This window comes from Nothoprocta perdicaria, unplaced genomic scaffold (genome assembly GCF_003342845.1).
Source record: "Nothoprocta perdicaria isolate Ctin4 unplaced genomic scaffold, notPer1 scaffold_355, whole genome shotgun sequence".
In the NCBI taxonomy this organism is placed as follows: Eukaryota; Metazoa; Chordata; class Aves; order Tinamiformes; family Tinamidae; genus Nothoprocta; species Nothoprocta perdicaria.
Genome location: NW_020455594.1, coordinates 236,254 through 264,241, shown reverse-complemented (window position 1 = coordinate 264,241; position 27,988 = coordinate 236,254). Strand labels below are relative to the sequence as shown.

General features: G+C 50.4%; 1 protein-coding gene across 1 annotated transcript; it reads right to left on the bottom strand.

Moving 5' to 3' along the window:
• Window positions 1–244: 244 nt before the first annotated feature.
• NMNAT2 (nicotinamide nucleotide adenylyltransferase 2) lies at window positions 245–27,954 on the bottom strand. The gene is made up of 11 exons (XM_026044236.1): window positions 27,870–27,954; window positions 13,456–13,544; window positions 12,738–12,805; window positions 11,977–12,055; window positions 10,344–10,473; window positions 9,650–9,730; window positions 9,098–9,142; window positions 8,473–8,549; window positions 4,263–4,364; window positions 3,814–3,881; window positions 245–3,531 (listed from the first exon to the last, which is right to left on the bottom strand). The coding sequence occupies exons 1-11, from the start codon at window positions 27,952–27,954 to the stop codon at window positions 3,429–3,431; spliced, it is 927 nt and encodes a 308-aa protein (XP_025900021.1). The 3' UTR covers window positions 245–3,428.
• Window positions 27,955–27,988: the final 34 nt, after the last annotated feature.

The following is a 27,988-nucleotide window of genomic DNA, read 5'->3' as shown; positions in this document are numbered from 1 at the left end:
TTTTATTCAAAAGGTGTTTGAAGTTCATTTCTCTTTCAGCAAATTGCACTGTTTAAAATCACATGTTCAAAAACCAAAACCCACGAGCTTTTTCCCTCCCCGACCCGTTCACTGGAATCCCCATTCCTCATCTACCCATAGGTTGCATGGGTCCTGAGGGACAGCTTTTAATACCCACCCAAAGACCTTTTCCAAATCAGCCCCAGTGTTCAYCTGCCTGTTACAAACCCCCCTCCCTCCCTCCCCATCCTCGCCCTGTACAGTGAGTTTTACTGAGCAGATATATGAAGGTGTAGATAAGACTAGTAAGACAGAATATATTCATCCATATCACAACGCTATGTCTCTAAGGCATGCTGTCCTAAACATGATGAGATTGAAAGCCAGCTGGCTTCCCATATGTCCCATCTCGTTTACCTGAGGGAGGCAGGGAGAGAGAGGGGGGTCTGAGCTCTTTCAGATTCTTAGACATACTATCTTCATTCCTCTTTAATATCTTTTTATCCTTTTTTGTCTTTTCCTCGGTTAAAATCCACGCTCCTTCCTCCCTCTTCAAAGATGATTCATTCCTTTGTAAGATTAAAATCCTTTTGGGTGTGTTGGAGGATGGTTTCTAACATTGCTTTCTCTCCTCCAGCTTGGAGCTAAGAAACATGGGTGACTTCTGGCAAGGAGATGAGGCTGCTGTTTGAGATAACTTCTGTGTTGAGATGGAGAGGAAAGACTGAAAAACTGAATACACAGGACAGTAAGAAGTACTGATTTAGAGGAGTCTAGCTACTAGCTTATATATGTTAAGATGTTGTCCCACTGTGAACACCTGCCCACTGTGTTAGTTTAGGAGTTCAGTGGGATGTTTGTTAGCAGCTTGAACTCACTGAAGACATCCCTAGAGAAGAGATGTTCTCATACACTTATTACTGCACACACTCCCCACCCTGTCTGGTTTGATATCTCTGTATTTCCTCACCTTTCTGGATATATATACAGCTGTTGGGAGATACCAGAGCTGGACTGTGGACTTCAGTTTGGGCAAGCTGCCAAACTTGCCATTTGTGAAATGACCACAACAGTTTCTGGACTGGCTTCTTGATGTGTAAGGAAATCCCCAGCCACGAAAGGCTGTGAACAGCATTTAAGAAAAGCCCTGGCCTTCCTCTAAGGAGCAGCAATGGGCTCTGCTTGGTAGCAAGTCAAATGCTTTCCTTTGGGCAATCCCCTCAGTGCTATGTCTTGCACTTTCCCTTCTGGGCAGCAGCACTGCCCTCCTCTGAGGAGCCATTAGCTACTGCTTGTAAAGCCCTGCACRCTGCAAGGAGCTCATGCGTGCAGGCTGGGCTGCCTTGCCTGAAGTCAYATTTGCTGTTGGAGATGCCAGCAGCCGATGCCAGGGCGGCCGTGACAAATGCACAGCATGCAGGGTAGCTGCATACAGCAGGGGTCCTCAAAGCTTCTGCTACAGCATTTTTTGACACTTGCATTAGGGGAATAAATAAAAAATCTAATGTAATCTGACCTCTTCTCCRGAGATGCCCTGGAAGACACTTGGCCTTCAGGTGTGCAAGTGTAGCACTGTCTCTTGTTGAGTCCACGGGCAGCCCTTCACTGGGAAAGCCACAAAGCCAATGTGGACTACATTTGTTCTTGGGCCAGGGCTTTGATGGGGCTCCGCAGAGCCTAKTTAGCCCAAGTTTATTAGGAACGTGCAGGTGTCAAAGAAATAGACACCAGGACTAATCCTAAGGTGATAAAAGSTTAGATGGAGCAAAGGGGTAGGGAAAGGTGAGGAGTATAGCAGGACTGAACCTTCCTTCTTTCTGTTATGATCTTCCAAAGAGGCTACATTGACAGGATAAGCAAGGACTGTAGGCCCTTGTGCTCTAGAGACAGAGGATAACAGTAACCCTTGGCCATGCAGGACTTGGAACAGTTTCTGCTACTCCATGATACCTGCCTTAGCTTCCATACAAACTTCTCCACTAGGCTCCTTTCCTGGCTTTTGAGCCCGTGGGTTATAGACAAGAAAGCAGAAGGTTGGTTTGTCCTAAGGGAGGTCTGAGGTATCCAAAGCCAATTTGGGAGGAGGAAAATAGCATGCATTTAATAAGCTCTTCAAGGTGGAAGATGGGAGGAAGGAAGGGAAAGGGGGGAAACTGACAGGTAAAATGACGAGCTGGAGGCTAGAAGAAGATGCTAAGAGATCTTTCCTGGGATGGAATTAGAGTGGAGCATCTGGTGTCTTTTGGAGCTGCTGATGAGCTCCCTGGTCTTCTCCTGAGCTCTGCGTTCTACCTGCCCAGCGCCCAGAAGGCAGCATGTTCATTGAGCTCCAGCCACAGCCACATCCCTGTGACTTTCTTCAGTCAGGGCTGAGTTATCTCTGTAACCTGCCTCCCTTTCCCCCAGGCACACCTCGGCAATAGGTGTCTGCTGCTGGAGCAGCCTATGGTGCAGAAGTGAAATGGACTGAACTGGAGATTATCACCAGTGTGCCCGCAGCATCCCTTGCCATAGGGCRATCTCACAGGCTGGGCCCAGCCTTTACAACACTTACGGGCTCGGGCACAATTCAGGCAGTGGCTTTGGATCCCCCGTTGTTTTTTCACCTATTTTTTCCTTTCATTCTTGGCCTAAGTAATAGCAGATCCCTTTTAAAGTGCTGTGARCTGCTCCTTTGGCTGGGAGGAGGGAAGGTGGTTGGAGCATCACCCCAGTTCTGCTTGTCTAGGGGACATGTTGGGTTCATTTGCAGCCAAGTAATGATGAGACAYGGCCTTCCTGCCCAGTAAATACCTCTCTTTGGCAGAAAAGCTTCCTAAGGTCTCTATTCTCCTCTAGAAACACAATCTCTTTGATTTTTTGGAGGAGCCAGGAGGATTTCAGTAACCAATTTGTCCTGCTGCTGGCTAAGGAGGTCTGTCAGCCAAGGGGCTGCTGAGCGAATTAGGGTAGACCTGCCCACTACCAAACACAGTTGGTTTAGAGGCCAAAGGGACTCACACTAAAACTATTGGTAAAAAGGTCCAGCTAGATCTACTGAGCTGATGTGCTATAAGATGATGCAGAAGAAGCCACCTCCTCTCCTGAGCATGCTGGGGCCTATTTCCCAGGGCTATGCCATGAGGGCAGGTGCTAGAGCTGCCTTCGCTGTAGCACATTGAGTAAGTGCATCTCTATCTTACTGCTCCYGCCCTCTTGGGGTATGAGGGCAAGGGCAGAACCCTGTAGAAGAGACCAAATCGTTTCCCCCTCGGGTCCTGCTGCAGTTCCCTGGACATTCCTGCAGTACGGAGCATTGGCGCCAGGAGTGAGGGGCAGACACAGGCAGGAGGCTGTGAGACAGAGAGAGATGGAGAGAGAGAGAAATGTGATGGAGAGCTGAAGGGAAGTGGGACAACAGGGCTGTCTCGCTGCAAGGCCACTGGCTCTTAACCAGAGGCGTTGATGTAGAGCTGGCTCTTGAGGATGTAGTCAATGACAGGCTGGCAGAGGTAATCCACAACGTGTCCATCCCCATGCTGCAGCGCCAGTCTGGGGATGCAGGAAAGACAAGAGAGGAGAAGGGGTCAGAGCTTGCCAGGGCTGGGACCCAGGGAGACGCAGGGGCATCACACAAACCTCCAGCTACCCCAGAAGGCTCCAAGGAGCCCATTACCCCCCATTCAGTATCTCTCTGGGCAACCTGCTCCAGTGCTCTGTCACCCTCCTAGTCAAGAAGTTTTTCCTCAAATTCAGGCAGAACTTCCTGTGTGGGAGGCTAGGCTGGTAGCACCCTTCTTCCCCCATTAACAGGAGGCCCTCTGCATCACGCACCTGCTTTTGGTTGAGCTGACAACCGACATGGGGTGGTTGGAGTCATCTTTCACCACCAGGATGTTACTCTGTGGGGAAAAGGAAGGAAATTCCTTGTAAATTTGGGCCCAAATTTACAAGGAATGGGCCCAAGGAGCAGCCTTGTAGCCCAGGTATCCCAGGCCTTAGGCAGCCGGGCAGGGACTCAGTAGCCTTAATGTTAATCTCAGTGGAAGGCTGACATGAAGCTTTGAAGGTAGCCTTGTTGGATGCCTGGTGTGCCACATCCCCAGCTGTCAGGCTGGGTAGTGCTTGGGTGCCTGTCCTGTCCCATGAGAAGATTTTGTCTTGTGAAAATGGAGCAGCAAATGGCTCCCCAACAGCYGAATTGCCCACACAGAGAGGCCAAAGAAACTCTTGTGGCCTTTCCTAACTATGGGCAGGGTCCCAGCTTGTGCAAATCCACTTACTTTGTATTTGCGGAGTATTGAGGAATGGTTCATGATCCGATCAGGGTCTGCTCCATCCCGCGGCACCACCACGATCCCAAACTCCCCAACAATCACTTCCATCTAGGACCAACACCGACAGGTCACAAACAGAAGAACAATGCAAAACAAAYCGTTTTTGTAACATCCAAGTGCAGAATAAGGCAGATATAGCAAATAACTGTCTGCCAGAAACACCCATGAACCAGGCTATAGACTTGGTAAAATCTTAGTGATGATGTGAATGGATATAGTCTGTAATTTACTTTTCTGGACAGACGGTGGCAGAAACATAGATTTATCAAGGCGTGCTCTTGGTGACATGTTCTCAATGGGTTGTGATATGTTGATTAGAAAGAAACAGAGCCAAATCCTACCAATGGGCTTTCATGTTAGGCTTTAGGAGGAATTTATAAATAAAAGCAGTGCAGCACTAGAAGTTTTTGCTTGAGGAGAGCATGAAATCTGCTGCCCTAGAAGGATTAAGGAACAGGAYGGACATGTTTCTTGATGAGTCTAGAGAGGTCTGTCCCTGCCTTGGGCAGAGAAAGCTTTGGTTTGACATCAAGACTTATGAGAAAGGGAGTTTACAGGGAGATGATGGGCCCAGATCTACCCATGTTCCCCCTTTGTGCAGGCGACTACAGCTGTCTCCATAGAATCAGAGAATGATTCGGGTTGGAAGGGACCTCTACACGTCATCCAGTCCAACACCCCTGCTCAAGCAGGGACACCTAGAGCATGTGTCACAGAGGGTCACATCCAGGTGGGTTTTGAAGATCTCCAAATCACTCTTTACCCTCACCCTACTCTCAGTAGATATTCAGGGGAATACATGGCAAGATCACATACAGTTTGAAATTGTGTGCCTTCTACATACTGCTTAAGACAAATTCTAAAATAATTCTAACATAATTAAAACAAGACAAATCAAACAGCAGTACTTCAGAGTGGGCCTGCATGCTTTGTTTCCTTTCAGAGATAAGCTGATAGAATTCCAGAAACTGATGGAATGAGAAAGTTGAATTGAGGAAAAGAAAAAAACACTTAAAAGCAATGCAAGGAGAACAAAAGGGAATAAACAGGGAAGTGAAGGCAACAGGTTGGCGCCCTGCTCACAGGGGAAAACCATGTTTAGACAGACCCTGAGGACAGACATCTGGATGATTTTAACAGAAATGACCTTGCAATGAAGTAGGGACAGCAACAGCTCTCTCATACAAGGACCATGTTTTCCTTCCAATGACATAAGTCACAATAATTCTACCTCCTTTCCATAATATTTCACAGAAGTATTGAAAAATATTTGGGGAAATGTAAAACAAATTAAGGGCATTTCCTTGTAACCTCTAAGACTTCCAATAATCTATGAGATTCTGATAATTTTATCATTTCTAACCTGTCTTTTTAACCTCTATTTACACTCAGGCCTACTACCCTGTTTACCCTTGGGCCTACTTGCCCTGTTTACCCTCAGGCCTACTCGCGATGTTCACTCTCAGTGGTGCTCCCCATGTTTTCCCTCAGTCCTGCTCCCTTTGTTTAGTCTCAGGCCTACTCGCCTTGTTTACCCTCGGCCCCTTTGCCCTCAGGTTTACTCCCTCTGTTTCCCCTCAGGCCTATTCCTCCTGTTTACCCTCGGGCCTACTCCCCATATTTACCCTCAGGCCTACTTGCCCTGCTTACCCTCAGGCCTACTCCCCCTTTTTACCCTCAGATCTACTCACCCCTGTTTGACCCTCAGGCTTACTCACTCTGCTTAGCCTAGGGCCTACTTGCCCTATTTACCCTTGGGCCTACTCACACTGTTTATCCTTATTTTTTAAATAAAACAGGCTCATCTAAACTTGCTCTGGTTCAGCAATTTCAGGCAGTAGGAATCCAGGGGGTAGTCCTGGTGCTGGATGCCATCTCCATACACTTTCATTTGCTTTTTCTCCATCCAACTTTCATATCCTTTCATATAGGCATCTAGATCTGCTTTATCTCAAATTTTGCAGCCTATCAGAGAAGGTATTTGCCAGCTAATTTAAACATTTAGGATTAAGGCAATAGCAGCTGATGTTGGAAATAGTGGAGAGCTTTAAGGATTCTTCAGTTAAGGATGCTAAGGCTAGGGAGCTTTTTGAGCCAGGGAGAAGGTGGGCAGCTGTACTGCTGAACCAGACATATTGTCTTGACATCTTTTTAGTCCTGGATTTATTTATTTATGTGTTTTTTGATTTATGTATTTGTTATTATCCCTAAAGTGTTGCTGTGGATTGCTGTGGTCAGSTTTTCATCAAGCTGGAAGGAAAGAGGTTTCTTAGCAACCTGGAGGTGATGTATGGATCCCTACAATGAGGTTCTCACAAGAACAGAGAGGATGGTGTTTCCTAGCAACCTGGAGCCATATGGATTGGCCTGGAGAAGTCCTTAGCCGAAAAGAAAGGATGACAGCTCTCAGCACCTGGAAGGTTTTTTTTTTTTTTTTTTTTTTTTTTTTTCTCTCTCTCTCTCCCTGGAAACAAACATTTCCCTGGCTAATTTTAGTGAAGAAACAGATCAGATCCCACAGCTCAGCACTGTTTTGACTGCTGTGAGCAATATGGTTGTGTTGGTATGTGGAAGCAGCATCTTGTCCAGCTGGCTGAAGCATCTTTCATTGCCAGCAGTTCCCTGGTATAACTCTAGAGCACTGTAGGGAATGAATGAGTCAGTAAACCAACCCTTCTCTTTAGGACTAGATTCTTCCTGTGGAAATACTACTCTTTTAGCCAGGGACAGCAGTACTCTACAGTGAGTTGACCCTGTTTCTGCCTTAGTCATCCACATGCCTGACTGGAATTGCCAGGCTGGGCATATGGCATGGTAGGCAGCATTTTTACTCTATGTAAGTCATGGCAACAATCTTCTTGAGATGAGATCTCAGTGGCCACGTCTGGGAATATTTTCAGGGCCTTTAATTATGCCTTAATCCCAATATTTTGGGAGTGTAAGTACCAACTTAAGCAACAAAACATGGAGATTGCTCAGAGCTTGCATGGAAGTGTTAGTATTGGTAGCGAAAATTACTTTGTTGTCTGTAGGTTAATCCCGCTTTGCAAGGGAGAGGGAAAATGCCTTCCAGAGGGGGGGATTTTGCAGTGCCTTTGCTGCTCCTTATCCTGAGACAGCAGGAAAACAGGGAGCCCATTACTCAGGTGTGGATGCGGTTGCAGGTTCTCCCCTGTTGATCTCACTGTAAGTTGATTTCCTTGGGGCCCGAGAAATGGCTGGTGATGGTAGTCATCCAGAGGAGGGTTTGAGATAAAGCTGSAAAGACTTGCCTTTTTTATTTCCCCTTTTTAGTACACTCTTGATAGCCAGTCAAATGTGCACAACAAGACTATCATTTTCTGMGACAGCTGCTGTGATCTTGAGACCCTCCTTCTTGTGACCACACAGTTATTTACTGCCATCTGTACTGGTTTCAAATTCTTATTCAAAGTTCCCAGCATTGATTCTGCTTTCTGCTTCAAATATATTCATTATCATATTAATTTGCTCCCTGTAAGGCTGTGGAAATAGTATTTTACTCAATTTGGGCCTGTGAGATAAATCAGTATTTTTCCCTTTTTGATCTCCATAAAAATGTGTGTTTGGATACCTAKCAGGTATCAGGAGGTGTGTAATTCAGTGAATGGTATTTCAAGTTGGTTTTAAATGTCTTTAAAGTCAGAATGACTATGACTTTTATAAGCCTCTGCTTTCCTACCTCCACATTCTGCTGGGACTTAAATCTGTTTAATGCTATCTGCTCACAAGAAAATGTGTTGGAGCATATCCTCTCAAATCCCTTCGGAGAGGTTTATCCTGCGACAGCCGCTTCTCTGGGGGACCCGTTTTGTCTCTAGGTCAAGGTAGTGAGAGAAGCAAGTGTGAATGGAAACAGAATTTAGATCTAAGGTGATGTAGGATGTAAGTCGGTTTGCAAATTGGATTCAGAAAGCCCAGCACTCAGGCTGGCCTGTGTATCAGGGGAAGAAAGGGTTTGGGTTTGGATTAGGGCTTGCAGAGCCAAGAGGATGGCTCCCGGTTTCTGAAGGATCTGAGCAGGTGCCCAGGAAAGATGTGCTTTAAAAAATGTCGTGATGGGTAAAAGYAGAGAAGGAGGAACAAGGTCTGGGGCAAGGGAAACAGAAAAGGGTGCCCAGCGGCAGCAGCCACTCACGTCAGCCTCGTTCCAGAGACCAGGGATGCAGAAGGACTCCAGCAGGTCGCTGCCGCACAGCAGTAGGATGCGAAGCTCTGAAGGAAAGAAACAGTAAAGCTCACAGGTGGAAGCAAGGCTGAGCAGATGCCCCGAAGGACTCCTTGGCTCTGGAGGGATGCTAGAGAGATCCTCCTCTCTGGGACCCCTTAGGGGTCTGCATCTGTCTCTGCACAGGATGCTGGGTTCCCTCACCATGGGCCCTGGTGCATGCCGCAAAGGGGATGGAATAACCTTTCAAGGAATGTGCTCTATCTGGTCTTGGAAGCTTGAGGGYAGGTTTCACTCTGCTTGTGGTGACCTTTAGGGCCATTAACACAGGTGGCTCTGCATCACGGTAAAGCAGCACCAGAGGTGGGAATTGAGTCCCCTGCTACTTGGTCCCATGCTCTATGCTGCTTGTCTGAGGATGGGAGTTGGCTCTGGGCAGTTTTGTGCTGCTCCTGCTGCAGCCCTGAGCCCAGAGGACAGGCCCCAGGCAGAGGGGGTGGTCTAGTATCCTTCATGTGCCATGTAGCTTCTTACATGTCTTTGGTGCTGAGGAGCTGGACCAACACACCACATGTGCAAGGGGCCAGGTACTCACCAATCTCCTCGTATCTCATCACTGTCCCCAAGTTTGCATTTTCATCTGCAAGAGAAGAAAGAGAGGGTGTTAGTTTCCACAACCCATCAAAATTGTGGCTCCTAAGGGTGTYACATGGGTGGCTCATTAGCTCTTGCGTGGGATGTTGGATCAACCCCTGGAGCAGTGAGAAAAGGGACCAGGGCCCTCTTACCTGAGCTCTTGTCCTGCCTGTGCCTGGCACTGCCCAAATTGTATCAAAGAAATACAGTGACAAAAATACAGTGACAACTCCATGYCTGCACAGCCAAGTAGCACATGGGCGTGCTGAGGCTCAGGCTTCCTGGGTGACAGTGGCTGAGCTGAGGGCTGGAGCGGGCCCTGGTGCTGGCGAGCCATGGGAAGGCTCACACCACCTCACAGTAGCCAGGCTTCAGCACTGCAAGGCTTAGGTGCAATGTGGGACGAAAGGAAGTGTGTGGGATCCAGGTCCTCATTGCAGGCTGGGGCAGAGGAGCAAGATGAGGGTGTGAAGCAGAAGCAGGGATGAGGCTGGCTGTTTTCCATGCTTACCCACAAAGGTGAAGCGCTCCATCGGCGGGCGCACGCAGCAAATACGGCTCAGGCTTTCGCYCACCTTCCCTAAGATCTTTGCTGAAGACAAGAAGAAAAATAATTCTGAGAAAGACTGCTCCGGGGCCAACCTACCAGCCCAAAGTGCTGCTGGCCACACTATTCCTCCTCAGCTTTAAAATGATTGTATTTCAGTGGAGCTACTGCCTGCCCTGACTTGCTGGCTACATGAATGCAGAGGGGAAAGGCAGAAAAACATAGTTGAGAGAGCAGAGGTGCCGGGATAGTTTTCAGCAGGATCATGGGCTTAATTCAACATAATTCTGGAGATACAGAAATCTTTTGTTTATAATGGGGAAATATTTAGCCTCAACCAAAACTAAATGTGAGTTGTGAGGGGTAGAGAAGTCTCTCTGGTTGAGCTTGGAGAAACTGGGCTTGGGAAGCATGAAAGTTCACGTTCTTCCCCATTTTCAGTGGTGCCATTGCTCTGAAAGGCTGAGAAAAGGACAAGGAAATATAATGTGTCTGGCAGAAAGGGAGGATGTGTTTCACCATCAAAGAGAAGGAAGACCTCCTGGCAGCTAGCAAGACAACTCAACCCAAATGAGCGTGAGTGGCAGTTTCAGGTGGGAAGGGCAGAAGTAGGTAGGCGGCTGTCACCTCCTCTCCCTCCTCCACCTGTGAGACCTACCTGCGGTGGGCTTGTTGGATACAGTGTTGTTGTTCTGGTAGATGGGCTGTGGAGACTCGTTCTGGGGCTGTCCAATCACTGGCGTCATGGAGGGGGTATTCACGTTGGAAAGGATGCAGCCCGTCACCCTCTGCAACGAGGTGAGAGAAGTATCAACCCATAGGTTTACATGTTACCTCAGGAGTAAACCTGGCTTTTCCTCCTAACTCCTCTGCGGTCTCTGGGGTGGCATGAGGACCACGGGCGTTCCCGGCAACACCTAGTTCAAAGTTCTCCCACTAGATCCGCTGGTGTTATTTAGAAATAAAACTCAAAACTGAGTGTTGCTCTATGTTTGTGCAGAGCTGCATGGGAACAYGGTGTCTCTGGGTGGTTTTTCCCCATCAATTTGTTTTGTTGCCTTGTGAAGCTGTGTGAAGCTTCAGCGTGCCTCAGCGAGGACCCCGCACCTGTGCACACGGCTTGGCAGCTCCTCGTGGGAAGGTCTCGTGGTGCTGCTCGGCGCAGGGAGCAGCCGCTCAGCCATGCGCAGCCTCCGGCTGCATCCTGCCCACACACCTCTGCGTGCCCGGCCACCCACCTGCTGTCCTTGCCGCGCATGCCGTGCCTCCTGGGGCCTCCCATCCCTGCAAGCTGCCGCCGCCTGCTCCTTCCAGCACCTCTGCTTTGGCTCTGTATAGGCTGCTTGTGAGTTTGTGTCGCTCTATCATCTATTTATTTATTCCCTCACCCATAGTTTGTTCACTTTATCTAAACATTGGCAGCCCTCTTCGCACCTCTCCCTGCCCTGGTGGTTACCTCCCCAAAAATCTTGCTGCCTCCTGGCTCTCGGGGCTGGCTGGATGTTTGAGGGACTTCTCCTGAAGCCCTCTGAGCTCCTGAAGCTCTCTGGGGATTTTCCAGCTCTTGTTTTGCTGGCTTGCTGAGTCATTCCAACTGGTTAATGCAGCAATTTTGGATCTGCTGAGCTGTTCAGCTGATAAGCAGGGTCTCTTTATCTCCTTTTTCCCCTTGGGATTGAGCAAGATATCAGGATTAATGTTAGCCTACAGCTAACCCCTGACACCCCGTTTTCACTTATGCTCTGCTTCTGACCTGCAGAAGACTCAGGCAGCTGCCAGCTCCTGCTGGAGGAGACGCTTATCTGAGTTGCAGTGGGGCCARTGCCTTCCCTCCCTCTTTGCCTGTTTTGCAGAGATGAATGCTTTGGTGATTCCCTCTTCAAGCAGTTTTTAGAAAACAATTAAATTTTGCTTTAAATGATGTCTTTCTACTAGTAGAGTAGTAGCAATCTACTACTCTTTTAGGAAAAGCAAAAGCCTGTTTCTTTCCTGCTTACTGGGGATGACACGAGGACCTAATGAAGAAGGCCTGTTTTGCACTTCCCACCAGGTAAGAGGAGTATGAATAAAGTAGTTTGTGCCCTCCTTCCAGCTCAGAATTTCAGGTCTAATTCTGCCGCTTTGGGGTTGCTCTATCCCAGCCTTGGGCTGGTCTGCACATGTCCACATGAGGACACCAGCCTGACGCCGTTGGGTGGCGTTTGTGCTCGCTCTGAAGGACAACCCCTTGCCCTGGCGGGCTGCCTGCCGCGCCACCCGCTCCCCTCTGTGGCCAGCAGCATCTCACTCACTTTCATGAGGTCGCGGTGGTGCTCCAGCACGCTGCAGGTGGTCTGCCAGGTGTCCTGGTAGCACTCCCAGGGGTCCACCCTGCGCGGGCACAGCAAGGCAGCGGCGTCGGRTGACGGCTCGGAGCAGCCACGCTCGCTCTGCCCATGCCATGTCCCCCCTCASCCATCCCCTGGCTCTTTCCAAGGACAAATGTTACTAGCCTGGGCCTTTGCTGTGTGGATTTGGCTCTTTTATTTTCCTCTTTCTTTCACAAAACTAGCATTAAGGCAGGGGTGAGGGTCTGTTGGGCAGTGGTCYCTGGCAGGCCCAGCGTAGTAGGAGCTTTCTGGAGACAGCCCTGCTTGTCACCAGCCCCGCTGGCGCCGTTGGGCATGTCTGCGCTCTGAGGGCRGATCTGGCAGGCACCAAGGCTGGGGAGCAGGTCGGGCCCCGCTGCCAGCTGCGCTCTCGAAAAGAGCAAGAGGGAACAGGGAGATGAGGAACAGTCAGGGGGGGTCACGCAGAGAAGCAGGAGCGGGGAGCTCGTGCTACCTTGCGAGGCAGACAGAGCTGTGGAAAGGACGATGTGACTCTTGTCATTGATTTTCTGCCCTAGTGGGCGAGGAGTGCTCTGTTTTGGAGGTGCTTTGCCTTGCACTGCTAACGTCCTGGCTCGGGGCCCGCTGCAGTCGCAACCTCCCGGCTGTGTGGCTGGGGGAGCCCGCAGGGCCCCGCGCTGCGCGTGGTTGYGTGTCCCGCCCGCGGGCCAGCCGGTGCTCACCTGATCCAGTCGGAGGCCTGCACRGCCAGCTGGCACATGGTCAGGCGGTGGCGGCTCGAGACAAGGCCCTGCAGGAGAGCACAGAGGGGAGGGTGTGCGGAGGCAAACCTGGTGCCCAGCCCCTTCCTGGTGGGAGCCACTGTCCCACACAAAGAGCTGCAGCCCTTCTCGAGGTGGAGCGCTGCACTCACTGACACGAGACAGTATCTCGGTGTCACCCCTGCCTGCAAGGGGCTATCTAAGGTACTTGAGGTGAGAAGGGTCCCAGCCTTGCCTTGCTTTTGGTTACCAGAATCACATCAGAGATGGTCATTTTCTGATGCTCTTTTCTAAAGATGAGGAATCTCTCTCCAGCTCCACATTTCTTTCTCTAAAATGTGTTTTAAAGGTCTGTCTGTATTGCGGCCATTCCTAGAATTGAGTCTGCCTTTAAATTCAAGGGGTTTAAGCAAAGAAAAAGCAATAAAACCAAGCACTGTCACTTTTAGAAGAACATTTCTCTTTGCTTTCTAGTAATTCGACAGTAGACTCTCACTGCAAGGTAAGAAACAGGATTAGAAGTGCATTTATCTCCTTCCCTTTGACTTCCCCAGGGCCAAGGGAGAGAARGGCTTGCCACAAGGGTTATGACAAGATCACAGCAAGGAGCAGAACGGCACTGCGTTTGCCTCAGCCCTCAGAAACACCACAGCGTGCACAGGAGAGGAGAACAACCTACCGTCTTGCCATAGGAGTCGTGTACAGGCGAGACAATCCCACCAATGACGATGAACCGCCCCGTCTTGTGCAGGTAGTCACGGGCTCTCTCTGTAGGAGGAAGCACAGGAAGAGAGTGCAGGGGACTGAGTACATAAGCCCAAGTAACAAGGACCCACCAGCTGCCTCACGCCGTCTTGGCCAAGCTCCCTCTGAGCAATTCGCCCCGGCTCTGCTTTGTGAAGCACCAAATTACCCTGAGGCTCTTTTGGAAGAGCAGCCAGCCCTCCCTGCTGGAGTAGGCCCAGCTCTGCTCAGCAGAGGACTTCTGTTTGCAGGGCCAAAGGCCAATTCACTGGCCTATAAAAATACTTTGAAAATATGAAAATAAACAGCCTGAGTGGCTGCAGTGTAGCTCTGCACTGTCTGGCCCCAATGTGCTGCGTGAAAACTGCTCATCTCAATGGCAAACTAATGCCCTGCACTCAGATACACATGGAGGACATGGGAACCTGTGAAGGGACCAAAACCCAGCACCTTTAGGGAACACAGAGCAGTGCCAAAACACCTGCAGGTGGGACTGAGGCTGGCCTGGCCTGGCACCCACAAAGGAACGCGCCAGGTGAGGAAGAGCGAGGCTGCGGACATTGCTTTGGATTTCTCTCCCTCATTTCTCTCCCCGCGTGCCTGGTGCGGGTTGCTGCTGGCTGCCAGGCAGGAACTTTYGGAGCAGCTGGAAGATGATTGATGTTTTTCCAGGCCACAGTGTCATTTCTGACAAGGGCTCCATGGAGAAGGGCAAGATGAGAAAAGAGACAACACCCCTGATCAGAGCTCGCTGGGGCTGCGGAGAGAGCTCGGCCGCAGCGCTGCTTGTGCACGCAGTGCTGCGGCTGCCTGCACGGCGCTGTCACRCTCAGGCCTCCCTGGGTCTGACGTCCTGCAGGGACATTTGCTAGTGTGTGACGGCCTCGGTCAGAGCAACCAAGCCCAGTGTGGACGTGATGGGAAGAACAGCTGCGAAGTTTTGAGCTGTTCCAACACACAGGGCAGGTCACAATGCTTGGTGGGGATTTTGGGAGCCCACAGCAAAGTTTTAGAGCAGAGTTTTGGCTTCCAGGCTGTGCCTCCAAAGGGTGCAGGGCAGAGCAGACTGTGCTGGGGTCGTCTCACCTGAGTTTGGATCTAGGATTCTGACCTGCCTAGTGAGTGTGAACACAGGGAGCATGTTGGGGCCTGCAGGATCATCTGAACACAGGTAATATCCAGGTGTATCTCTTTGTCAGGGATTTGTCTCTGCTGCCCGACAAGGGACAGGTTTTGCTGGGCATTCAAGACAATAGGAATTGCTTGTCAAGAGATGGCAAGAATAAGAAAAAGTCTCATCCCAAATGGCTGTTAGTCCTGCACCATGATGGCCATGGGGTGTGGAGGAGGGGAGCAGGCTACAAGCTGCAGGCTATCAGCCCTGCTTTCCCAGTGAGGGCTGTTTGCCAGAGGGCTTCAGTTACCAATTTAGAGGATTTTTAAAGGCAGTGCTTTGTGCCTGCCTGTTTTTAGACTTGAAAACAGTCACAGGCCCCTGTGACGCTCCCTGCAGCTGTTCTGGGGCAGAGGTAAAGCCTTTCCAGCCCTATGAGCCTCTGCCGCGCAGCAATCGGGAGAAAACACTGCCATGGGGACCCGAATCCTCCCCATCACGCGGCTCCCAGATGCAACACCACCTCAGTGGTCAGGAGCTCTGTTTTTCTCCCCCTTCTCTCCATAATAAGGCTCCTGGGGCTGCCTCGAGCCGCATCTGCGGGTTTATTAGCAAAGCTGCTCGCATGGGCCCTGCTGGCTCCAGTGCCCAGATGGCAGCCGGGTGTGAGCCCTGCCAGGAGGCCCAGCCCAGCAATGGGCCACCAGGTACCTGCCTGAGGCCGTGTTGGCCCATGCACTTGCTCTGCAGCGGGGTTGCTGGCCACTAATGCAGCTGCATCCTTCTCCATCACTCGTTTCTCCCTCTGAGCCTTTGTGCTCATCCTGACACCCGCTATTAAATTTCATCCTGTTTCTATTACTTCCACCCTCAAGGTCACCCAGCTCGGTGGCAGTCTGATGCTCATCTGTGGTGACAGTGCCTCTCAACACTGTCTCCTCAGCAAATTGCATTAGCATATTCCTGCTTTTAGCCCCACCATCATTTATTCCCATTTCCACTAAGCTGCTTCTGAAACTTGTCCTGGAGGGATCTGCCTGGCAGCCCCAGGACAGGTCGCCACTGGCTGGAGCCTCCTGTTGTGCAGGTCCCCGTGGCCTGCCCTGCCGCCCAGCTCTGCCAAGGCCTCGTGTTCCCTGGCGCTGCTGTGCGTGGGCTGGGCTCAGAGCCCCAGCCAAAGGTCAAGGGGGGATTTTCAACAGGCAACATTTAAGAGTAAAAATACTGGCGAAAATTCATTCATTTCCTGTGGGCTCTTTTGGGCAATTCCTCCAGAACAAAAAAAAAAAAAAAAAAAAAAAAAAAAAAAAAAAAAAAAAAAAAAAGCAAATTCACATGCTTTCTGCTTCCCTGAGGGGATGCCCAGAGAAAAAAAGGGGGTTCAGGAGCTATCACTGACTAGTGGGATAGCGCCTTTCTGAGCTTCCTCCACGTGCCCACCAAGATTTCCATTTTTCAGTAATGCAGCCGTAATGCCTTCTATAAGCTCATCTCCTGTCCCCAAGGATCCCGAAGCCTTTACGTGCCTATTGTACACAACTCTTTCACTCGGGCTCCCCCAGGGTGCACGTTTGCCATCGTGCCGCTCGTCCCTGGAGATTGCTGCGCCTATATCTAAAGCAGCTGCGCCTGGAGGAAGCGCAGGAGCCGTTTACAGCGCGCAGGGCGGGTTTGCCACATCTCTATTGGCACTGGATTTATGGCGACTGAATATCGGCGCTCTCGTTGCTGTGAACAAAAACAGCTACTGTGCCAGGTAAAAATCAGGAAATAAAATATAATTGCCTTGTATGTTTCTTTTTCCCCTAGTGCTCTGAGCTGCTCCGGTGCTCTGCAATAGCCTCCGGGAGATTTTTCATGCACCTCTTCTTTGGGCTCCCCCTAAATCCTTCCCCTGGCTTTCTGCCCAGCACAAGTCAGCTCCCAGAGATGCAAAAAGGAAGTTAAATAATTGGGTCTGTGTAGCAGCACAGTGAGTAAAACTTGGTTGCCCAAGTATATGGTATAAATTGGATATGGAAAAGCACCTACAAAAGCTTGCAATCCCCTTGGGCTGTTCAGGACACACTGGGCAGTCTTTAGTGATCACACTGTCCATCATTACCTGGGACTCATAAAGGTGCCCAGAAGCCCCATCCAATGCATTTGCTAAAATGCACAGTGAATGCAGTGGGAAGAAAGGATATTCTCCATTTCTTTGCATGTGTGATCAGCAGCTAGGCTTAAGCAGCTGCATGAAATTCTGCTTGTTGTCCTGCCTCTGCGTGTGAGCAGCAAAGCAGCCTAATTGGCAGCATTTCCAATCATCCCTGTCTCTCCACTTAAACCTTGGGTAGTGGAACAGAAAGAGACAGAAATTAAAGCGCAAAACTCCTGCTTAATGGGGAGTTTTGAGATTCAGCCCTTTTCTCCCAATCAGCTCTGTATTTTGATGCTTTTTCTTCAGCCATGTTCAGCTATGGGACTCTCTTTACAGGGCTGCTCTCACAGGCTACCAGTGACTCCTCGCCCACAAAGCCTAAGGTATGCTTTTAAAAACAAATCCTTGCTTTCTCCATTCGGCATTTTGATTCTATACCGAGGAACCATTGGGCCCCATGGTGGCTTCCTCCTCCCAGGCGCTCCGGGTTTGCAGTTACTGGTGTTAAGACCTGGCCCATGGGTGCTGTGGAATCCTTCAAATGCAGGCCACAGAGCTGGGATCATGTCCACAGAGACTACTGCAACCTTCAGAGCCAGTTGCCACCAAGTAAGGGCAAGGTGCACGCTCTGGTTGTGAGAAAGGCCAGAACGGCACCTCGGCTGGGAAGCCAGACATATGCTGGGGAGCTGGGGTGGGCGAGCCAGCACCTACACTTACATTGCGACGCAGTTTCTAGAATATATAAAAAAGGGTAATTCTCTAACAAAAATGTCAAGTTTTAAATTAATTCATCCTTTTATTAATTCCTACTTTGCCCTAAGTTGATTTTTGTCGCCAAAAGGAGATTAGAAATACTAATCCGTTATCTCTAAGCCTCTCTGTTCTCATACAGCGTATTTATAAATGGACTAATATAACATTAACTGTTGAGAAACTGCTTCTGCACAGGCTGTGCTTCATGCTTGCAAAGGTTCTGTTTGCCTTGAGCTTTTGATGGCAAAAGCCAGCCATTTCTCAAGGCTATCTAGTGTCTTGATGTCTGTCTGAGCTTTAAATAGCCCAGAACCAAGTCTGTTCCCTCTAGGGATTTGTTTCCCAACTGCGCCAAATTTTCTGAATTTTAGATCTCAAGATAGTTCAGAGCAGAGTTCCCACCCACAGCCCCAGCCTGCTGGGAAAGAAATCCTGTCCTTCAGCAACCAGCTCTGCCTCCCTCAGGAATACACACAAGCAAAGCATCAGCAATGTAGAGAAACCCAAGAAAACCCTTACGATTCTATTAACCGCAGCTGGAAAGCGTTGCCCTATTTATACAGCAAGTCTAATAGCTTCAGGAGGACAAATCCCATCAGCTGCTAATGTGCAGCTGCCCTTGCGGCGCTTGCGGAGCTGTGCRCCGCTGCTCTATGCGTCACCATAAAATTGGTCATTTGCTTTCTAAACTGTACAGTACTCTTTAGAGAAACCGATAAAAATTAAGTTGCTCTTAATGCTAAGATGTAAAAGTCAGGATCTGCCCTTCCAGGAGCTTGGAAACTACCTGTGAAATGCCAAACAGAGAAGATGAATAGACTTGGGGAAAAATACATTTATTGACTAGTGAATCCAGGCAAGATTCCCAAGCAGCATCTAAGCCAGAGCTGCAGAGTGGCCTCTCTTGAGCCACGCGCCTGCCTCACACGGYGAGTATCCGGTCTGGTCCCGGGCAGCAGGTGAATCCATTCTGCATCACTGTATTTAAGGCTTCCTTTCTCCAGCCTGAGTTTGCTTGGGCTGAGCCGCTCCTCAGTGTATAAAATCACAAAGCTATAGGCAGCTTTGGCCAAGACTGTCTGAATGTGTTAGTTTATTGAGCTGTGAGTATTGCCCTATATGTGCAACAAGACAGAACTGCTTTTTAAGAGGCACTGGGGCTGTTTAACTCATTTTCTGCTCATCTGTTTTGGTGCTTTCTGCCTTTACCTGGAGTTGGGTCAGTTATACATCCCACCCTCTAGGTAGCCCTTAATGAAAAAGAGTAGAATAGCTTTGCTTTCCTCTTCTCTTCTGTGTTCCTGATGGTCAGCTGTCTGGTCACACCCCAACCTTCTTTCCCTGCTTGCAAAAGGAATTTTAGCAGGGAAAAAGTAAAACAGTTTTGGACAGGAAAACCATTGGTCTTGGCAGGCCGAGTCCTGCCTCTACATGGGGTTGTCCCCCGCGGCCAAGCTGGCCTTGCAGGGCTTTGCTTGCTTTGTGCTGGCTTGCCAGAACTACAGTGGCCCAAAACGGGTTGTTTTTTCACTGAGGAAGCTTATGAGGCCGAAGCTGTTGCTCCAGCCCTGCACTACCTTGTTTTTCCTGCATAAATTGCTCTTAAGGCTCCAGACACTCTTGCATCGTTTTTAAATGGTGCTGACATGAATAACCCACCAGAGACAGACCCTGCCAAGAGGCGCCTTAGCCCCTGCGTGCAGGAGCTAACCCTGCTCGCCCCGGCCACTGCTGGCTTTAGCCCTGGTGCCTTCAGGAGGCAGGTGTCGTATCGGGGGTGTCCTACAAGGAGACTGGTGGCCGGCCCCACCAAAAGCTCGCAGGGCAGTGCTCTAACTGGGTGTTTTTACCTCAGTAGATGCCTGACAGATGGTGGTTGAAGCTGTGGAGATCCCATGAATRAGGAGGAGGCTCCAGGTAGGGCTCATACTTCATCTGCTTGACTTGCAAAGAACATCTCTCTGGTGACCAGATTGTTCCCTTTCCTTTGCTCAGCTTTCCTTTCCTCTGCTGCAGAGGGGCACTCTGTTTTTAGCCCTACAGATTTTCTGGGGGAACAAAAATTTCGTGGGGAGGAAAGGCCGATGGCAGGTGTGCTCTGGGGCTGTGAACATCATAATTGCCTGTTTTACCAGGCTGCAGCAAAAAGGGTGCCTTAGTCCCCACCGCAGTAGCAATCATGCTTGTTTAAAAGATGTTTCTTTTTGGCAGTTCTTGCTGAGTATGTTTAATCGGCAGCATTTCAGCTCTTCTGGCGCAGCTCCATCGCCTAAATTATTGCTAATGAAACCAAGCGTGTCTTGTGTTTAATTTTTCAAGGTGTGATTTCAAATGTTTGCTTTGCCTTGGTATCTGATTCACCTGCACCTCTAACATTTTCTTTTTCTTTTATTTTCTTTTACTTATTTATTTTTGCAAAGCTCTCAGCTTCATGATTAACTCCTAGCTGAGTTTTCCTTGGCTCCTGGGTCAYGTTGCTTGTAGCTTGCTGAACTAGCCACCTCCTAAGGCAAATTCTCTCAAAATTTTCCTGTGATCTGGGCAGGGAGATAGACATCTCTGCACAAACAATTTGTGTTGCTGTCAGACTGCAACGCGCAGGAAGTTTTGCACAGTCTCAACTGCTCTGCCCTGAGAGCAAGGAGAGGATGTTACAGGAGCTGGGAGCAATACCAGCCCTTTCTAGGGCATGTCTCAATTTGCTCTATATCCACATGTAAAAACCTTTCCCAGGTGCCTCATTTGCCTTTCAAGCAATTTGGCCTCTGCTTCCCTCCCTTTGGAAGCAGGATGATGCCAAGGATGAGCCAGGTGCTTCCTCACTCCTCCAGATTCTTTCTCCAGCACAGAAGGGTGACCCTTGTCCACAAGCTCCCTCTGGATTAGCCTTTGGCCAGCAGCTCCTTTGGAGCCTAAATGTTGCTTCCTACCTTGGGCCTGAATTGGGCAAAGAGCCAAGAGTTATTCTCAGTCTAATTGAGTGGCAGATCTATATCCATATATCCATATATCCCTATCTCTGTATCTACATCTATATTTATATCTCATGGCCACAGTGATGCTAGTGCATTGGCTCAGGTTGGGTCTCCAGGCTGACCTCACATGAAAGGAACACAGAGCGGCAGTTTGCAGGAATTTGGGGGAGTTTGCAGTATTTTTGGAGGCTGGGAGGGCTGGGTGGTTCACGGTGCCATTGTGKCTCCTCAGCCCAGTATGGGGACCCCCGTGTTGCCCACGTGGCTGTCCCGGCCRAGATGTTGGACCTTTGGAGGCCCTTCAGAGGCACTGCTGCTTCAGAGTCTCTTGGAGGGTCTWGTTCTGCTTCCCTGAGGAATTTTGTTTGGAAGGAGTAGTCCATAAAACCTCCTCATAACACTGTAATAATTTTCCTCTCCAAGCTGATTGCTCCACGATGTGTTTTCTTCTCCAGTTAGTCCATGGACTTATCCTGTCATGTGCTAAYAAGAAACTTGGAATGGACTTTTGCAAGCTAAATTGCTGCAGTGATTCCTGCAAATTTGTTTGTGGCTTTTCATAGCCACGAAGGAGAAATGGCCAACAAATACCCTGAATCTGGTAGCAGAGGATGAGGCTCTGGACACCCCAGAGAATGGCAGTTAAAAACCCTGATCTTACCGGTTGTGAGCGGCTCCCGGAGCCCAGCCCAGCTGGGAGAGCTGCCGGAGCYCTGGCCGTGGGAGCTGCGCTTCCACCATCTGTTGGCCACAATGGCTCCGCAGCAGAAAAGCAAAACTAGATCTTTTTAAAAACAGCAACCAAAAATGGCTGTAGACTGAGTCAGTTCATGGAGAGCTGACCTAGAAATAGCCGCGTGTCTGCAAAAGACCCCAGAAATGGTGTCAGGGCAGGGACGGCGCGGGTGAGACCGCTGTGGTTTGCGCTAACGGCTTCTCGTTTGTTCTCTTTTCCCAGAGCTGGAGCGTCACACGGGGACAGTGAGCTGCTGCATGAGCTGGGAGCTGTGTTGCCCCTCACATCGCAGTATTTTGGTTTACCAAGGAGCACCTCAAGCCAACTCTAGGTAAGTGTTTGGCAGCATCAGTGTAATAGGTGCTCTGGCAAAGGAAATGGCCTTTAACCGAGTACAAACCAGGAGACCAAACAGCTCCCCGGCCRGGGCAATATCGCTCCACTGCTGCACCCTGAGCAGCTGGCCCACAGCTTACGTTATGTGGCTGTACTCTGCTTCCGTTATGCTCAAAATATCGAGATATCAGTAATAAAACCAAGCTGTTTGGCAAACAAAGAAGACTCTGTTCCCGCAGTTCCCAACTTCTTGCTCCCAAGTGATTATCCCTGTGGAGCGGGGCAGTGGAGCAGGAGGCAGCACCTGGCAAAGGTTTTCCTTATCCTGCCTCCAAATGCTCTTGTTCTGCTCCCTGCGGGCCATGGTGGAAAGAGCCAGGCACCTCAGCGCTGCGCAGCCCCAAGAGGCCCCTGGCCTGTCGCAGCCTTGCAGAGCTGTATCAGGAAGCTCTTAAGAAAAACAAAACAGAAAAGAGGGGGGAAAAAGAAAAAAGAACAAATTCTCTCACTTGCTTTCTGCTGCCCTCGTTTCCCTTTGCAAGCGCTCCATTTGTTTTTCTTTTGGAGCCACGGTATCACATCAAAGGGAGTGTTTTGTAGACCCTGGTGCGTGCGATGTTGCTCCTCCAGGTTGACAGGCCGTGATGGCAGCTCGTTGGCTCCGGCAGCAGCACTGAAGCCTCGTGTCACTCATTCCCACTCCAAGGGGACCACATGGCAGCTCTTTCCCCCCATTTACTCTTGGTGGACACCGGTGTTGCCTATGCTGCCACCTCGATGCACAAGTGGGTTTTGCTGGCAGAGAAATCTGCACAGCAGCGTCTCCTCAGGCTGTGCATTGTGGAGAAAAAGCTCTTTACACACCTATCCCCCAGCCCCCTGCAAAGCAACACTGCCCTTGCACAAAGCTAATCCACTGGGAGCCAAGTGGCTCCTCCAAGATCTTGCTCCAGCATTTATTCCTGTAAGCCCCAGGTTGCAAGACCGAGAGCAGCCCGCGTTTYGCGTCGCTCCTTCCGTTCTTGCTGGGCCAAGGGCCAGGCTGCGCTCTGTGCCGTGGCACTGCTGGAGAGACAGCGTGATAGCTCCCAGCCCCTTGTGAGCATTGCTGAACACTGGAGCGCTTATAAATATTTGACAAGGCTCTTTGAGCCATTATCGATGGGCTCTAAGCTGGTGCTGGGGAAAGCTCCTGCTCCCCGCAGGTCATAAAGGAGATGCGACGGACTGCAGCCGCCGAGGAAGAGACTTGCTGGGAGAAAGACAACAAAAGCCCAGAAGGGACAAACTAGGGTCGGCTGCGACTGCAGATGTCTGAAAGGCACCAGCCCCCAGCCCAGCTGCTGCCTGGGCTCCTGCCCGCGCTGTCCCAGCCGCACTCGCCCTGCGCTGCGCTCGCAGCGCCGAGGCGCGTCACAGAGCTGGGTCCGCCTGGGCGCCGGSGCTGGGCTTCTGCTGCCTCGCGCCTCTGTTCATTTTCCAGCAAAATGGAGAACTTGCCCTGTTGTTCTGCTCATGTGGGCCCCCTCACTCACTGAGTGAGTGTCTAATTAAGCTCCTTTGCAGTCCAGTCATCTCAGCAACTAAGAAAGCCTGATTTGGGAAATTGAGGACATTAACACAGGGCAACAGAAACAAAAGACTCAGCTTCTGCCTGTGCCTCCCTGTATGTGTACGAAGCTCCCTGCATTTACCCCAAAAGGGAGTTTACGTAACGTGCTGGACTGCAGGGCTGCCCCCTTAGAAGGGCTGTGGGAATAAGCGGTGAGCAGCCTGCGGGGCTTTTCCTTGCTGTGGTTTCCTGAAGAAACACCACCATGGAGTTTTATTTGCCATGCTGGAGTCTTTTGTGTTGCTTTAGACTGCAAATATTTTTCTTCCATCCTTCAGTTGGGATAGAAATTCTCCTCAATAACAGGTGCATGTGGGATATAGGCAAAACTCAATTTGAATCAGCCAGTACAGCAGGAGAGGGATGTGAGATCGTCGTGGTTTGCTGGATTTCAGCAATTCACATTCATCCTGCCTGTAAGCTATGGTGTTCAGTGCATTGCCCAAGGATTGGCATTTACGTTAGAGGAAATAAATGGGAGCATCTGTGGCTTAAAGCACCAAAGCGTCCGCATTACTGAAGCACCTTAGGCAAAGGCCAGATCTGAACAACGTTGTGCAAACTTGATCCAGCTGCATGAACCAGACTGAAGCAACCCATTGCTCCACACACCAGCACCACAGATGAGAAAGCCAGAGGCACATAAAGATGGATACATACAGACACTGCAGACTTGATTAACAACACCTATTGGCTCTTGAAAGCCTGACAGCACCAAACAACAACAAAAAATCATTTTAAAAGGCCAGATGCCTCCGAGTCTGAGGAGAGCCTCCCAGTCCTTTTGCTGAGTCCTGCCTAAGTAGCTTTCTCTGGATAACTGCCAGGTCCAGCAAGCCTGGTGCTGTCCCCCGCCCCCATGTCCTTGTGCCCTCTGGCTTCCAAGCGGCTGCAGAGTGTGGGTCAGGTCTGAGCAGCCACCCGAGGCCCTAAAGTTGAAGCTGAGGCCAGGCTGCTGCGAGGGCTGTGCAGAGATAGAGCAGCAAAACTGCAGAAATTGCAGAACTGGTGGGAAATCCTGTTTCCTGAAGGCCAGAACTCTGCATAGGAAAGGGCTGGTTGTGACAACTTTCACCCCTTTATAAAATCAAGGGGAAAAAAAATGTCTAAATAGCTGAAACAGGGAACTTTGGCAGTTGCAGAACAAGTTTTCATTCAGCAAGTTAAGAAAAATAAATAACCAAAAAGAAAACAGAAACAAAAAGATCAATATTGAAACACTGCATTTAGGCCAACCTGACACCATCACCACCGAATGCCTCACGTTTRCGTTTGCAGAAATGGTCAGAACACCCCCTGCATTGCACATAGCCTTGGGGCAGGACAGACCGCTCCCTGGGCCGAGCTATGGAGAAACTCACCCAGGAAAACCCTCTTCCTGAGTTCCAGCCGTTCACCCCCTTGCTCCTGAATAACAATAAACACAAACCCTGGAGCCTCTGCCCTTGCACCCGCGATCCCTTCAACACTGGCATCATGCTCAAAACTACTGCTGAAATGAACCACATTTTCATAGCCTCTTTAGTTTTAAATGCATTTTCTATCTTAGCAGCAGGGCTGCCCTGGTTGGTCTCCCTGCAGTAGGAGACTGTGGTTGTGTTGGGGTCCCTGAGGCTGGGGCAAGTCAGGGAAAGGACGGAATAGCCTGAGGAAAGGCGGGATCATGGGCTGAAAGAGTGCCAGTGCAGGCTGCACCAYGTTGGCGGAGCTGCGTGCATGGGACTTTGCTTTGACATTGGCTTTGTCCCTTGGGTTGCCCTGCTTGAATGAGGAAGAGGCAGTGGATGAAGCACGGAGAGGCCAGGACAGAGGTGGAGACTCTGTAGCTGGCAAATCCCAGCAGCGACAGATCCACCAGGGTGGTCAATGTCACCCCCCGTGAGCCCCTCTTGGCTCTGTCCCTATAAACCTCCTCTCTCCTCTACTTCTTTCTCCCCTTTCCCCTCCACATCAACATCCTAAACTTGCCTTCCTGGGAAGTACAGCAGATTCAGCTCGACGCTGGCCAAGCAGGCCAAGTGGACAGCTTGGAGCTCCCCCGACACTTGACATAGCTCAGGGCAGTTTTCAGGGCTGTGCAGACGATACCTCAGCTCCTTCTTGTGGGTGACTCTATAGCACATCATCCCACCTGCATTTCTATTATGTCTTTTTATATATAAATATTTTATATATATTATGCATACACAGAGACATGAATCAGACTCCTAGAGCATAGGTATCGCAGGCTTGTCATGAACAACAGCTGGAGAAAATGGGGCTCCACATGGATGCAAGTGTCCAGAGGGGAGCCTGGGGTTGCAACACAGCCCAGCTTTCTGGAAAGCCGGGAGCAATCCTGAAACCTGCTATTGAATTCACATGACTGTTGAAAAAAAATTTCTCATCAGAATCCTTCTGTCCACTAGGAAGGGCTTCCAAATCATAATCTTATTTGAGTTATACTAATCTCTGACGGGTGTAGGTCGGGATTTGGCCTGAATAAAATATGACAAGATCCAAACAGAAAAACGACCCTTGGCACATCGGTATGTTGGTGATGGCACCTGARTGCAACTGCCCTGAACTTCCTCCTTTGCTTATCCAGTGTCATGTATTAAATTAAGGACTGTAATCTCTATGTTAAAGCAAAAGTTCCTATGAAGCCCACGTATTTGTTGGAGAGATAAAGAGAGTAGCGCTGCTGGGTTCAGCCGTTTCAAATGCTGCCTTTGTGGACAGGAGGCCTCTTTGGTTCCTGGGCTYGCGCAGCGCGGAGCGGAGCCAGTATCGCACCGTTGGTCCAGGTTCTCCTGCCYGCCAGGGTGGGGTGGGGCTCCCTTAAATAAAAATGAGCAGGGATTTAAAGGCTAATTTCTGCATCCTTTCCTTGCAGAAGAATCATTTGTCCCTGTCAGATATCTCGAGATGTATATCCCAACATCTCTGCAGGATATATGAGGATATATAATTTCTGCACCAGAACATCCTCTTTAAGCTAGAACATGATTTTCTCATGTCTGAGTCTTCATTTAAAGTCTTCAGATGCTGGGGAATCCAGCAGGCACCTAAAAATGACGTTTTCCTAGTAGATTGGCTCCACTCAGAAATACAGAGGCCCTTCCTGGCCTGAAGGATCCTGATCTCCTTATGGCTTCTCCTCTCCTCTGTGGATAAAAGAGCCCCCTTCTCCTGCAGCAGGTCCTTGTAGGCCCTGACCACGTCGTTCTAGACGCCTTTTGTGGGTCCACACTGCGCTTCCTTCACCTCTCGCCGTGCAAGGCTGGCTTCCGGAGCTAATGTAATCCTCATTCCTGCTATTCCAGAAAGGGTTTTGCTAATGCCGGGTATAAAAACAATGCAACCTTTCTTCTTCCCCGGATGCTCCCTGCTCGCACACCGAGGATGGTGCTTGCCCCCTTATCTACAGCGTGGTCCTGGGGGGTGTATTCGGTGCCCCAGACCCCGCTCCTTCGCAGCGCTTTGGTTCCGCTCTGCGCGACAGGCCCGCTCTGCTGCTGGCCACCATTTCTCCTCTGACTGCTTGAACAAGACGCCTTTAATCAAGCAGCCCGCGGCAGCCGCTGCAGCTGCCTGCTGACCGCCATAAACTGCTTTCCTCCGCGCTCCGGCACATKGTACCAGCAGTAAATTCTCCTCCAGGTCGCTGATAAAAGCACGAGCAGCCGAGGCAGCGGCGGAGCGGCTCGTACCCCAGCGCCGCTGCAGACCAACGCCTGGCCGGTCGGCGCTCGCGGGAGCACGGGATGCCACTGGCTGTAGGCCCCCGAGTGGTCGCTGCCTTGATTGTCTTAGAGCGCTACTTAAGCAAAATATTTTGAAATAACTTGAATTACAGGAGTCTGTTTCATTAGTAGTTACCTCTGTCAGCCAGGACTGTGATTTCATTGAGCTAATCTTTGATTTTTAAATAATTCCTCTCATTCTTTTCTTRCTCAGAACTCCTGCTTTTAGCTTAGAGGATAGGACTGTTTTGATTCAATAATTCAAGCATACCATTGTCTACAACCACATTGTTCTCTCACAAATTGAAATTGCAATGAGATCATTTGCATCTAGARAACCTTCATTTGTCAGCCAGGGACCATCTCATTACAGGCTATGAAAACAAGGTGTGACACAGAAACACCTCCTGCTGATAGGATTTTTTTTTTTTTTTTTCTCCCCGTTTAGGAACTTAGCCACAACTTCTGGAATCCCTCGGGATGCTTCTCCGGCTGCACCACGAGCCTCYGGCAGCCGCTCCCCGGAGGGACCTTTCCCCCCGGCCTCCCGGGCGCTTCCTTGCCCTGCGCGGTGGCAGAGGCGCCGCAGGAGCCCACCCTCCTCCTGCCATTTTCCTCGGCCAGCGCAGCGACCACACCGCGCTCCCGCCGGCCCCGCCGCAGCGGAGGCGCTGCCCGGATGCGGCTCCTCGGCCACCAAAGCCAACGCCATGAGCCGTGGGGACATGTCGGCGACGCCGGTCCAGCCATGGGGCTCCCATCGCCACCGGTAACGCCGGGCATCCCCGGTGCGTTTTTTTTTTTTAATTAATATATTATTGTTATTGTTTCCCCCATCCTCTGGGAGCGTGGAAAGCGCCGCGGAGCTGCCCCGCGTGGCGCCCCCGCCCCTCGGGCCGCTTCAGCACCGCGGACAGCGGCCCCGCGGCCGCGGCGCGCGCCCCGCCGCGCTCACCGAACATCTGGATGTGGCCCTTGGTGATGGGGTTGAAGCTGCCGCAGGCCAGCAGGATAACGTGCGTCTTGGTGGTCTCCGTCATGGTGCCGGCCCCGCTCGCGGCCGCGGCTCGGTGC